The 13875-nt window shown below is 36.5% G+C and overlaps 1 protein-coding gene across 1 annotated transcript; it reads left to right on the plus strand.

Annotated features, from left to right (window-relative positions):
• Nucleotides 1-779: 779 nt before the first annotated feature.
• LOC306875012 (uncharacterized protein) lies at nt 780-5469 on the plus strand. Its single transcript, XM_079425374.1, has 3 exons — nt 780-863; nt 3145-3248; nt 3438-5469. Exon 3 carries the CDS (start codon nt 3913-3915, stop codon nt 5347-5349), a length of 1437 nt encoding a protein of 478 aa, XP_079281500.1. The 5' UTR covers nt 780-863; nt 3145-3248; nt 3438-3912; the 3' UTR covers nt 5350-5469.
• The last annotated feature ends 8406 nt before the right edge of the window (nt 5470-13875 follow it).

Here is a 13875-nt window from a genome sequence, read left to right on the forward strand (position 1 = left end):
TTAAAATAGAGTGATCCGATTTAATGTCATGTCTGGTAAAAAGCATATATTTTGTTTTATTAGAATTTAATACCAATTTTAAATTTGACAATGAAAGTTGCAATGTCCTAAAAGATTCTTGCAAAGTATATATAGCTTGGTCCAAGGAACGTGCTACTGTATAAATAACAGTGTCATCAGCGTAGAAATTAATTTTAGCTGGGGTTATCCCACATCCCAAATCATTAATATATATTGAAAATAAAATAGGTGCTAAAATGGATCCCTGTGGGACTCCTTTTATATTTTTTTAACTCTGATGAACTATAATTTTCAACTGAAACACACTGAGTCTTGTCTAATAAATAATTATAGAACCATCAATTATACAATTATAGAACTTTAATTATAAAGCCATTTCACGTATTTGTGTAGGTCTTACATTTTTTTTTTTTTTTTTTTTTCTATACGAGCAAGTATTGGCAGCTGACTAAAAAGGTAATATCTAACACTGCACCCTCATGGCTTAGAGCAGACAAATTTGTGCCCGTTTGTGACTGTGGCATCATGTCCTTGTTGAAAGTTTAATTGAAAGTAGCTGCCCCCTACTTAATGTGCAACCTGTACATATATGTTAACATCTCAAAAACAAAACAAATTCTCTCTCTCTCTCTCTCTCTCTCTCTCTCTTTCTGTTGGTTTAATTATTTTCTGACATAATGACAAAAAAATGTGTTCTTGAGTTTTTTCAGCTGGTGGCGCTAATGCTCCTAAAGCTGGTCTGCCAACCTCCAGTAAACAGAAAAGAAGAAGAAGAAGAAGAAGACGACATTGCCGTGTCCCCTCACTCTTTTTCACTCACTCTCTGTTGAGTCAGCATTGAGGTAAGTTCAGCTATTAACTCTCTGTGCTTTGTATATTTACAGTCATAAAAATAAAAACAATTTAAGTCATATTTTTTAGGTCATTTCTGCATTGTTTTTTTTTGAGTAATGTGCCATCTGTGTATTTTTTCTGGTCTGCAAACTGAAATAAACAGTTATCACTGTAGGCAACAATGTGAGGAACTAATGTTAAATTCACTTACCTGAATGAGTTTTTTTTATGCAATACTTTTATGAATCAAAATATGAATTAAACAAGTATAATCAATGTGAATATAGTCATGTGTACCATCTGCTATAATGAACATGGGTTTACTGTATGTAAGGAGGTGTGGTGGCTTCTGCCTTTTTCTGTGAAGAATCACTCTCAGAGCCTTAGGGTTTTGATGCCAGAAGATAGACTTTATTACAAAAAGAGAATAAAGCCGAGACGTTTTCTGCAGAAAAGATCTCCAGAATGTTCTCAGTGTCCTCTTCAAGATTCAAGATTCAAGATTTTTATTTGTCACATACACAATTATACAGGGTATAACCAGCAGTGAAATGTAGGTCAGGTCCTCTTTAAATAGTTTTTCCTCTAGGTGTGTTCAGTACATTTCATACATATGCGTTTTACCTTTTTTGGATTTGTTCTCCTTATACATGCAATTTGATTCCTCTCTAGAGAGAATGGGCTCCTAGATGCGTTTATAGTAAGGAAAGAGCCCCCCTTGCTATTTTTACATATGTGAGGGTCAGCACATTCCATCCATGCAGGCCTCCGACACACAGGCATATGATTATAATGGAAGAATAGCTTGATACATAAATAGCTAAATTCACATTAATTATACTTGATTAATTCATATTTTGACTAATAAAAATCTTCTACAGAGGCCTACAAAAGAGTGTATGTAATCAAGTTATTCTGCTATTATGAAGGGTGTGTGTGTGTGTGTGTGTGTGTGTGTGCATGTTTATGTGGTTTATGAGGACACAAATTTGTATAATGACATGGGTATGACAGAGGTATTACAATATGAAGGTGGTTTATGAAGACACTGCCTATGTCCCCGTAATTCAAAAGGCTTAAAAAACATACTAAATGGTGTTTTTTTGAAAATCTAAAAATGTACAAAGTCTCCTGTGAGGGCTAAGTTTAGGTGTAGGGTTGGTGTAGGGCAATAGCACACACAGTTTGTTCAGTATAAAAACCATTACGCCTATGGAGAGTCCCCATAAACCACAAAAACCAACGTGTGTGTGTGTGTGTGCGTGTGTGTGAGTGTGTGTGTGTGTGTGTGTGTGTGTGTGTGTGGAGGCCTGCAGGGGAGTAATCAAGTTATTCTACAATTATGATCATATGTTTTCTGTGTGCAGGGAGGAGGAGAGTAATGTGTACATTGTATGGGGGTAGAAGGACTGTGTATGAAATGGATTGAAGTTGAACACGCCCTGAGGAAAAACTATATAAAGAGTGCGCAGACGCAGACTCAACAGATTCTTTGCAGAGTCTCTTGGCTTCATTGTCTCTGATAATAAAGTCTATCTTCTGGCATCAAAACCTCAAGACTTTGAGAGTGATTTCTCAGAGAGTCTCCAGGGTCTTTGTCTGCACACTCTTTTATACAGTGTTCAGTACTTTTCCTACATAGCTATTTTTGTTTATCTTCCGTTATATTCCAGGAAGCAGACAGGGGGCGTCAGATTATTTTAGGATAAAGGAAGAGGCCCCATACACCGCTTTATCGAATGGTGCAGCTTTACCATAACATGCATGTCAGCACATTCCATTCTCATGCAGGCCTCTGTACACAAATACATAGGCAAATGATTATAATAGTAGAATAACTTAACATAAATGGCTATATTCACATTGATTATACTTGATTAATTCATATCTTCTACACTTGTTTCAGGAGTGTCAGAGATTCTGACAAGCTTAATTCAATCATGTAGTTCCTGTTTTCACCTCATTCGTTATGCCTTCAGATCACTTCTAAATTGCAGCTTAGAGCTCATTTCAGTGGCACCTTAAAATACTGACAATGTAAATGAAATTAAACCCAATTTGAGGGAATTACACAGATGTTGTTTGTATAAGCTATTCATTTCTTTATTTATACTTTTTTTTTTTTGTTATCGTATTTTATGGTGGATTCTTTTAGTTGTAGCATTTATTCATACTTTTTCTATATTTCTCTATAGATATCTTCCTAAATGTCAGGGGTGTAACATTAATGCTTATATGTGCAATTTAGTATAAAAACACATAAACTGATTTATTTTATTTTTTTTGCAGATCTGCTCATCCTGCCACACTGCAGTTCACTTTAAATGAAGCTCCTCACATGGCAGTTCACCAATAAATGCTGGAATATTCCCACTGGTCTATGACTGAATAAGGTAGAGTTTGTGAAAGAATATTTGGAAGATCACTGTACCCATTTCATGAAAGTTTCCATATAACAAATTTATTTTAAAATGGTTGTATAGCAGTTGTCTACTTTCTCCTATTACTTCATTACGTTTTGTCTTTTCCTTCAAATTTCTGTCTTTTTTTTTTTTAACAAACATTTTAACTTTTAATTTTAGGCCTGATTGAGAAAGAATGAATGAAGTGGAGAGCCATCACTTCTAAACGAAATATTTGAGTTGCTCACTGAAAAGAAGAGCCAAAAATCTTTGACCTGCCCTCAGTGTGGAAAGATTGTGGAAAGACCTTTTTACAGCTTACAAATTGAAACTGCACCAGAGTTTTCATGCTGTGACGAGATTCGGGTGATCAGGACATCTGAAAATGCATGATAGGATCCACACCGGAGAGAAACCGCACACATGTGATCAGTGAAGAGAGTTTTGTGCAGGCAAACACTCTTAAATTACATCTGTGTTCTCATTCTGGAGAAAAAATAAACCTTTAACTGTGATCAATGCAGCAAACAATTTCTTCGGGCAGAATCCCTGAATAACCACCTGAAAGTTTAGACAAAGGAGACGCCTCACATGTTCTCTGTGTTTTTCATGGACTAACTATTTTAAATTACACCAGAAAAGACACAGCAGTGTGATGGATCATGTGTGCTTTGATTGTGAGAAGACCTTTACCTCAGCTGATAAACTGAAACGGCACCAAAGAATTCACACTGGACAAAAAAATTACAAGTGTTCACACTGTGACAAAAGATTCAGTCGGTCAGAACATTTAAAAAATCATAAGAGGATCCACACTGGAGAAAAACTGCATACATGTGATCAGTGTGGAAAGAGTTTTGCAGTAAAAAGAAGCCTTAAGGATCACATGAATATCCACACAGGAGAGAAGCCATACACATGTGATCAGTGTGGGAAGAGTTTCGCACATGCAAACACTCTTAAATCACATCTGCGTTCTCATTCTGGAGAAAGACGGTTTACCTGTGATCAATGTCAAAAAACATTTCTTACAGCAGAACACCTGAAGAACCACATGAAAGTTCATACAAAGGAGAAGCCTTACATGTGTTCTCTGTGTGGAAAGAGTTTTTCACGGCTGGATTATTTTAAATTGCACCAGAAAAAACACAGTGGTGTGAACGAGCATATGTGCTTTGATTGTGGAAAGACCTTTTTTACAGCTAAACAATTGAAACTGCACCAGAGTGTTCACACTGGAGAAAAACCTTACCAGTGTTCACACTGTGACAAGCGATTCAGTACGTCAGGAAGTCTGAAAATCCATGAGAGGATCCACACTGGAGAAAAACCTTACGAATGTTCACACTGTGACAAGAGATTCAGTCAGACTGGGGCTCTGAAAATACATGCGATGACCCACACTGGAGAAAAACCTTACAAGTGTTCACACTGTGACAAGAGATTCAGTACGTCAGGGTATCTGAGAACACATGAGAGGATCCACACTGGAGAAAAACCTTACAAATGTTCACACTGTGACATGAGATTCAGTCGTGTAGATTCTCTGAAAATGCATGAGAGGATCCACACTGGAGAGGAACGGCACACTTGTAATCAGTGTGGGAAGAGTTTCGCACATGCAAACACTCTTAAATCACATCTGCGTTCTCATTCCGGAGAAAGACCATTTCACTGCGATATGTGCGGTACAACTTTTTTTACGGCAAATGTGCTGAAGGACCACATGAAAATTCATACACAGGAGAAGCCTTACATGTGTTCTCTGTGTGGAAAGAGTTTTAGTCAGCGGGGTGCTTTTAAAATGCACCAGAAAAGACACAGCGGTGTGAAGGATCATGTGTGCAGTGATTGTGGAAAGACTTTTTTTAGAGATGCTGAACTGAAACTGCACCAGAGAACTCACACTGGAGAAAAACCTTACAAGTGTTCACACTGTGACAAGAGATTCAGTACGTCAGGATATCTGAGAACACATGAGAGGATCCACACTGGAGAGAAGCCTTATCACTGTCCTCCATGTGGGAAGAGTTTCACTTGTTCACGTTCTCTACTACGTCATATAAAAAACACATGTCTGAAATCAAAGTAGTTCTTGTTCAGATCAAGCGCTTTCCAGTGCATTTCTGCATCCTCACTAAACGTGACCCAATAATATATTAAGCAATAAAAGCTTTGTCTTAAGCAACCACATACAAACATTTATCTAAGTTGTCACAGTGAACAAATTTAATCTTCAAGACCAGCAGTTACAAGTGCGAGATTGAAAGATTGAGTTTCTCCCAAAAGAACAATATCTAAGATCATTATGCTTTAATTGTTTTATTCATATATTCATTTATAAATGTGTGAAATATATATTCATTTTATATAAGTGTGAAATGGCTGAGCTGTGGTATACTGTTTGCCAATCATTCAGAAGATTCCCACACTGCTTTGAGTGAGGAAAAAAAAGACACTGCTTTGAAAAATTAACACACTGTAAAAACAAGAACACACTGCTGCATTTGTAGTTGAAATTGAAGTTTTTTTTTCTTTTTCAACTGTAAAACAATGCCCCAAGTCAGTGTTGGCACCTTGTATGTGCATACAAATTAAGTATAATTTGGATTTAACATACCAAAAGCAAACAAAAAGTGGTGCTAATGTACACTGTCTGAATAGTTTTATTCAATATATAATAAACTATTGGAGAAGTAGTATTATAAAGCTGTGGGGACAAAGGTTATAAAAAGCCAGATGCGTCTGAGAAAACTGAGAGAAACTTATGGCCCACTGAACAGTGACTGGAAAATAAGATGGTTTCCATACAACTACTGCTAGTTATTAAAGGCTAAGAAATTATTAGCATCTAACCCATGGGAACGGTGTCACGAGTCCGGGCCCTGCGGTTCTCCCTGTCGCCACCAGAGGTCACCATCTCATACACCTGCCACATCACACACACCTGCCACATCACACACACCTGTCCCATTACACACTCATTACACCCGCAGCTGTTCCCCATTGCCACGGACCATATAGTCACCCCTCTCTCACCACTCTGCCTGGGTTCATTAATTTGTGATTTGCAAATGTGTGGTTGTGTTTTGTTTCTAGTGTCTGCTGTGGTCTGGGATACCTGCACTGTGTTGCTGTTTGTGTATCCCAGTCCTTTTATGTTTTGTTTTTTGTGCTGTGTTGCCCTTTTTGTTGCTTATTAAAAACACCTTACCTGCATTTGGACCCTGACCTCGTCTTTTCACGGCATCCCGTGACAAAGGTTGGCTGGCCCTGGGAAGAGTTAAATTAAAGGCTATTTTCTGGCAAAATTCCACTATTAAAGAAAAAGACTAAGAGTAAGATTCACTTATGGAAACAGGAGCGGTGAATCTTATAAAAAAAAATGAGTTGCATGGTTTTTGGTTAATAGCTGATAAGGGCTTTGTTGCTTTGATCAATACTGTCTTATTTTGACTTCTGGAGAGCTGGCTCTTGAACTTCATGGGCTGCTGTACAACCTTTCCCTATAGTGTGCAGTTTGCATAAATCACCATCTAGCAGGAGGCACCATTGCTGCCCCTAATCACAATTGCGAAAGTAAAAGTGAAAAGTGAGTGTTAAAAAGCATGAAGGCATCACCTTACCCCCGGAAACGGTTTCATTATGTCATGACTTAACAAGTGGATTATAAATACCAGTTTTATTTGACATGATTGATGTACTTGACACACATTATTTAATTACAGTCAATGTAACAGTAAATGTTACAATTGCCAAAAATTAAATTACCAAAAGGCTGCTTCTGTCATGTTTATTTTGCAATATAAGCTAGTTTCTAGTTTAAAGTCTTAATTGTTGGTGAAATGGTAGGGTGTTGTAACGTTTCCAGGGAGTGAAGTTCTGCGGGGCCACGGGTCCAACTGTTTGACCAGATTTGCTCCGTGTGTGTTTTCAATAGTGTTCACTGCTCACTGCAGTGTGTGTGCACTTGGATGGGATAAATGCACAGCACAAATTTCAAGTATGGGTTCCCAAAACTGGGCCACATGTCACTTCACTTTCATTTTAACAGTGTCCAGTGTATAGGTCAGCTTCTTCTATCTAGCCATTGTCACTAAAACCCACAAAATAACATCTAATAATATAGCTAATACCTGGCACATAGTAATTTATTGAATATAGGCAGGGAATAAAGAATGCAAGCTTGGTATGACCACCAACTTGGGTCCTCACCAAAAGTTCTAGTGTGACAGCCTCCTTTGATAAACAAAGACCAACTCTTGGATGATAGTTGAAATGGCTGATCCTGAAGATGAACTTTGTTCACTTGACAACTTTGGACAATGCCTTTTTGTACGAACATGTAGTGTTTGCTTGTTAAAAGTTTAGAGTTCCACTTAGAAACCTTTGCATACACCTTCAAGAGTTTTGCAAGTGTAAACAAAGTTTATGGGGGAACGCAAAATGTAGTTTGTCCTCCGTTCTCTCATTTTTTTCCCCTGTCCCACAATTAAAAGCTGTTGGTAAAATGAGTAACAATTTTAGTCAGTGATTAGCTGGCAAACAAATATAAAAATGAAATGTGAAAACGAATGAGATATTACTCTAGAAGCATCCAGACATGTCAGACACGAGTAGATACTATTACTCTTCCCACATGAAGGACAGGGATAAGGGATCTCTCCAGTGTGGACCCTCTCATGTATTTTCAGAGGTCCTGGCTGACTGCATCTCTCATCACAGCGCAGCGTAATCACTTGTATTTTCTAGTGTGAACTGTCTGGTTTATTTTAAATTCATAAGCTGTATAAAAAATCTTTCCAAAAATCTAAGCTCATAAGTTCCTGCTTCGATTGTGGGAAGACCATTTTTACCACTGATCACAGTTATATGGCCTTTCTCCAGAATGTGATCGCAAATGAAACTTAAGACTGTTTCCATGTGCAAAACTCTTCCCACACTGATCACATGTGTACGACTTCTCTCCAGTGTGGATTCTCATGTTAAGGTGTGCTTTTAGTGTAAAACTAAGAAGTCAGACAAGGTGAGTGACATTTTTTGCTGTCTCTTCTTCTCAGTTCAAATTTACTTTCATTCAGTGAGAAAGATGTTTTCTTTGGTTTTGACATGATGATGTTTCTCCTACTTCATACAGTTCATTGCTCTCCCCATTCTCTTCCGTCAGGTCTAAAATGAGAGAGGGAAAAAAGATAATTTTCAGTAAACCATTATAAAACCAAAGACAGAAATAAAAAGGACATTTGCTGCAATTGCTATACAAATTTTTCCTGGCTTTGATGTTTTGTTGTTGTTGTTTATATGATGTTGCAGGCACTTTCCATGCATTGGGTACACTGATCTTCCAAGTATTACTTTTAAAACATTGCAATCAGAAAAATCCAATGTTTTGTGGTGAGAACTTTTAAATGTTTTATTAACTATGCAATTAACTAATACAATAATGCCATACCTTTGACTCTCAGAAATTGAGTTGATTGCATTCATCAGCCCATTGTATCTGCCTTCTAAGGTTTTTTTTTTTCTTTTTATGTTTCTACATACAGCCTGCATACACAAAAAAGCTGTATTATGCATGCCAAGCCAGTAGTGGGCGATATCACTTTGCAAAGAGACACTATATGCGCCTACAGACTGAATATGCATGCACATGACGTCACCGTTTTCATATTGGTGTTTTTGTAGTTTACACAATGACAGAGATGACATATTTTTCAAAGAATTTGCACTTTGAAACCCGTTTAAACCTTTTCTCTTGCTAACTTATTAGGATCATCTGTGTCTTGTTTAGTTATCATTATCTCTTGTATATTTAGGGCTTGTTTCCTTCAGTGTCTGGTCTTGATTTGACTTGAATGTGTAAGGGATTCAGGTCAGTTTACCCTAAAGTGGGAATAACTGCATGAAAAGGGAATTAAAAAAAAAAAAATAGGGAAATGATTCAAAATTAATATTTGACACTTCACACTTCAACTATTTGTCCACTGGTAAATTCAAATTAGCATATCTAACCAATTCTGGACAAGATATTACTTTTGTGTCTACTGGTAATCACAAATGTCATAAACACTGACTTTAAGCAAGGTGACCAGATCTAAAGTTTAAGGCGGGAAATTGTAATCATTTGTAATCTAAAGACACTTCTTTTAAAATTTAAAAACGTGAATTTTATGAAACTATTCTAACATAAACGTGCACATTCAGATGAGTTGATTAATGGAATGGTTTTGAATGAAGAGTGAATGGAGTCCAGACAAGTGTCTAGCACTGAAAGCTATTTCTCAGACCATGACCAAGAGGAACCATCAGTTACTAAATTAGCCTTTGTTCATGCTCTTAACAGACTTTGACTTTGGTATTACAGACACCAGTTTAGCAAGAATCCAGAAGTAGTTGCAAGGAGCATGAAATTCTAGGAGGGGAGATTCACGAGGGTCTAGGAGGGTGCCTGTGTCATGGACCTTTTCTTTTAGTGAATCTGCTTTCTGATTTGCTATAGGATTTATGCATGAAAGGTGTGTTATACTTCCTCCTTTTGGCCATTTGGTCTCACGATTTAACTGAACCCTTAAATGCATGAATTATTCACCAATCATTACTACTATACATATTTGGGTTTTAGTGACCCTGACCTATATATCCAACATGGATGGATCTCTAACTGCTGCAATAACATAAAACTTGATATTTAAAATAAAGCATAATTTGTTACCTTTTCGAACTTGGAAAGGTTCAATTTGAGCAGAGGACTTTACCATGTCACTATCAGAGCACACTTCACCAGTATATTCAGTATCTGGCTTATACTATCATTTCCAATGACTTCAAAATCAATACTTTTATCACTGACAGCTTATTCACCAAATCCATCCATCAAATAGTGACACTTACATTTTATTGAAACCTTTTTATGATTACATTTGGGACAGCAAAGACAAAGGACAAAAAGAAAAGCTTTGCTGGTCAGTCATAGTGATATCCATTTGACAAATTTATTTTTGATCAATTCAGTTCCTTTGAATCTGTTAAACCTAGCTGAATCCAAATCTAAATCTCAGCAAGCACATCACCAAGCAATGTGTAATGAATCGTAATGAATGAGAAAATTCACTTACCCTGAGTGTGGTAAGAGTTTCCCATACAAGCAAAGTCTTAAAGTTCACATGAGATATCATAGTGAAGAGAAGCCGTACACATGATCAAGGGAAGAGTTTTACACAAAAGGGACACATGATAATCCACACTGGAGAGAAACCATACACGTGTGATCAGTGCCAGAAGAGTTTTGCATATGAAAGCATGTTTAAAATCCATTTGCATTCTCATTCTGGAGAAAAAACATTTAACTGTGATCAGTGTGGCAAAACATTTTTGAATGCAGCTCATTTGAAGATCCACTTGAATGTTCATACAAAGGAAAAGCCTCACGTGTTCCTTGTGTGGAAAGAGTTTTTCACGGATGGGTACTTTAAAATTACACCAGTAAAGACATAGCGGTGTGAAGAATAATATATGCTTTGATTGTGGGAAGACGTTTTGTTACAAATACTGAACTAAAACTACAACAGAGAATTCACACTGGAGACAAACTAATATCACTGCCCTCCATGTGGAAAGAGTTTTACTCAATCGTCTTCTCTACTCAGGCATACATGTCTGAACAAAAAGAAGTTCATTTTCAGATCCAGCATTTAAAAGTGCAATTCCGTGTCCTTGCCAAATGTGAAACAATAATGTCAAGCAATAAAAAAAGCTAAAAAGCTCTCTTCCATATAAATCTGTCTTAACCAGCTGTAAAATGCGACGGGACAAAGACACAATCCAAAATGGTCACAGGGAGATCAACTCAAATTTCCTCCCTAAAATGTGTGAAACAAATTTGCAAGAGAAGACTTCTGCTGTGCTGAAAATGTGATTAAGTTTCATTAACCGTGTCTTAGCAAATGAGAAAAACTGTAATGCAGTTGAAAGACTACTGTAACACTTGTTTAGTTGTTCAACTTGGTTTTTCAAAGATTTCATGTATTAGGTATTAGGCCTGCTGTCTTGTTCATTTTTGTATTATGTTAGGTTTTGAACATAGGTTTAACACTTTTGAAAAGAATATGTTAGCATGTGCAAATTGGCATGTAGGTATATATAGTTTTGGCGTTGTTTATGTCTGAGTGAGAAAAGAATTCATGGTATTTGAAAGATTTAGTCATTGAATTCAAGTCATGTTGTGCAAAAGCTATTAAATCGTCCACAGCTTAGCACACATGAACTGTTGTTGTGCTCAGTGTGTGAAAAGTTTTGAAAAAGTGACCTAAGTTTTGACAAATGTGTTTTACCGATTGTAAAACACTAATTATTTAGTTTGCAGGTTACATAATTACTCCAGGAGATGGCGACAGGTGACTGAGTTTTGCCGTGTTTTTGTTGTGTACCGATGCCCAGACTTTTTTACTGGAGGATTTTTTTAGGTGCTTCAGTGAACTGAATTTCGAAATGACTGACTCCCAGGCCACTATATTTGTGTGTTATTAATATACTACAGCTGCAATAAAACCCATACAGAGCGAGTCACTAAAACATAGCTATCGGATGTATCAAATCAAAAAGGATCAAAACTCCAATAGAAATGCACACAGCAGCTATTACGTAAATGTTCAAAGAAAGGGCCACAATTTTTTTAGTACATCATTTATTTTCAAATGGCTTAGCGAGGCTTATTCAGTTTGTTGCATATAACACACCATTTCATAACCATAGCGTATTTCAATGTTACTTAATAAATAATAAACAAACAAATACATATATTTTTAAAGAAATTAATCGTTTTAAACTGTTGTTTGTGTTTCAAAATCAATTTAAATAAATTAATGATTTTTAAAATTAAAAAAATAAACAGATAAATGTAAAAATTTAACTTCGTTAGCCTATAAACAAACAATAAAATAGTAAAATAATACATCATTTTAAATAGCATTTAAAACACTTGCCGAATGGTTCGTCCTTCATCAGCAGCTGATTCATTAATGAGAGATTTAATCATTCAACAAATGAAAACTTTAGCAGGTAGTAGAAACTCAGCTTTGACTCATATATATATATATATATATAAAACTCTCTTCATGCATAGTTTTTGATGGCAAGCTGTAAAAATTTCAATTAAATGAAAATTAATAATAATAATAAAAAAACTATTTGCAGAACTATTTTCAGCTTGTAGTCTTATGGAAAACTCAAGCTTTAGCAGCAGGTCTAGGCACCATTCATTTTACCTTTAATTTTGAGTGAAGTGCCAAGATCTAATCTGCTCTTTCAGACCAGTGCATTTCTTTTGTAGAATTTTGGATTAGTATATTATTTCTTAATGATCAGTCTGAACAATCATGTCAGGCATGTTAAAACAGCACAGCTCTCTCAGTCTTCACAAGAAATTTAGACACATAGTTTCCACACACATTTATGCCGCAAGCAACAAAGGTCTAGCAGCAGCAGAGATCAGCACGATCAGACCTGAGTCTGTGGGCCGTGTGCCAGAATGATAAAGAAAGACAATCATTAATATGAGAAAAATGTAGAAAAAAATGAAGCCAAGTTTGCATTTGAGGTCTTGCAGACTTGCGTGTTCCATTCAGGGGCGGTTCTACGATCACATGCTCAGGGGGGCTTAGCCCTCAGAGAGAACATTATACAAATTACCTAAATAAACTTAACAGTGCTTGTGAAAACAAGTGCTCAGAAATGTCTAAATACTGTAAATTCAATTATGTTGGCAGTTTAAATTGAAAACCATACCCCAACAGAATGACAATATCATTAATTCATATATCCTTGGCTTCTTGTTGATGCCAAAGTTTCTCAGTGAAATCAGTAGGATTCCCTAAAAAATAATGCTGAAAGGGTACCCAGTGCCTTATAACGTGACGCCAAGGGGTCCTGACCAAACATCCATTGCCAAGCAGCCACAAGCTTAATATAAACAGAACTTGCATTTATTTTATTTATTTTTTAATACGTTTTATTTTGCCACTTTTTTCATTTTTTCTCTTGTGGCTTGCCTTGTTATCTTGTTGTGTCTTGTCTTGTCTTGTATTGTTTGTTCCTGCCCTGCGAGACTTGCATATATCTCTGATATTCTCATGTGTCAAGCCTCTGGAAAGCAGTCTTGTCAAAACGCCACCACTGCTCATTCTGCGTCTCGCAAATCCGTGAAAATACCTGCACATAAGCAGGTCTAGACAAGTGGAGCTGGGGGAGAAGGCAGGAACATTTAGACATTTATTACATAAATATGAGAAGGACAGGAACAAAAACACTGTAATACTCACCTATAGCTGACACTGATAGGTCAGTTATGGGTTATGTATGACGTATTTGTGATTTCAGATTTCAAACATTAATGTTTATTTTTTGTATTTTCATGACTTCACGATTTAAATGTGTATTTCTCTGTGTGTGTGTGTGTGTGTGTGTGTGTGTGTGTGCTAATTTCATATTTTTTTTGGTATTGTATTTAATTTTCACTGTACTCAGTTTGACTAAATTGAATGTCACGTGACACTTTCTGATTTACTTAACCTGGAAGTGTTAGCGCAAACTGAATGACAAGACGTGAATTCAGATACACATA

Source organism: Barbus barbus, assembly GCF_936440315.1.
Source record: "Barbus barbus genome assembly, chromosome: 9".
Lineage (NCBI taxonomy): Eukaryota > Metazoa > Chordata > Actinopteri > Cypriniformes > Cyprinidae > Barbus > Barbus barbus.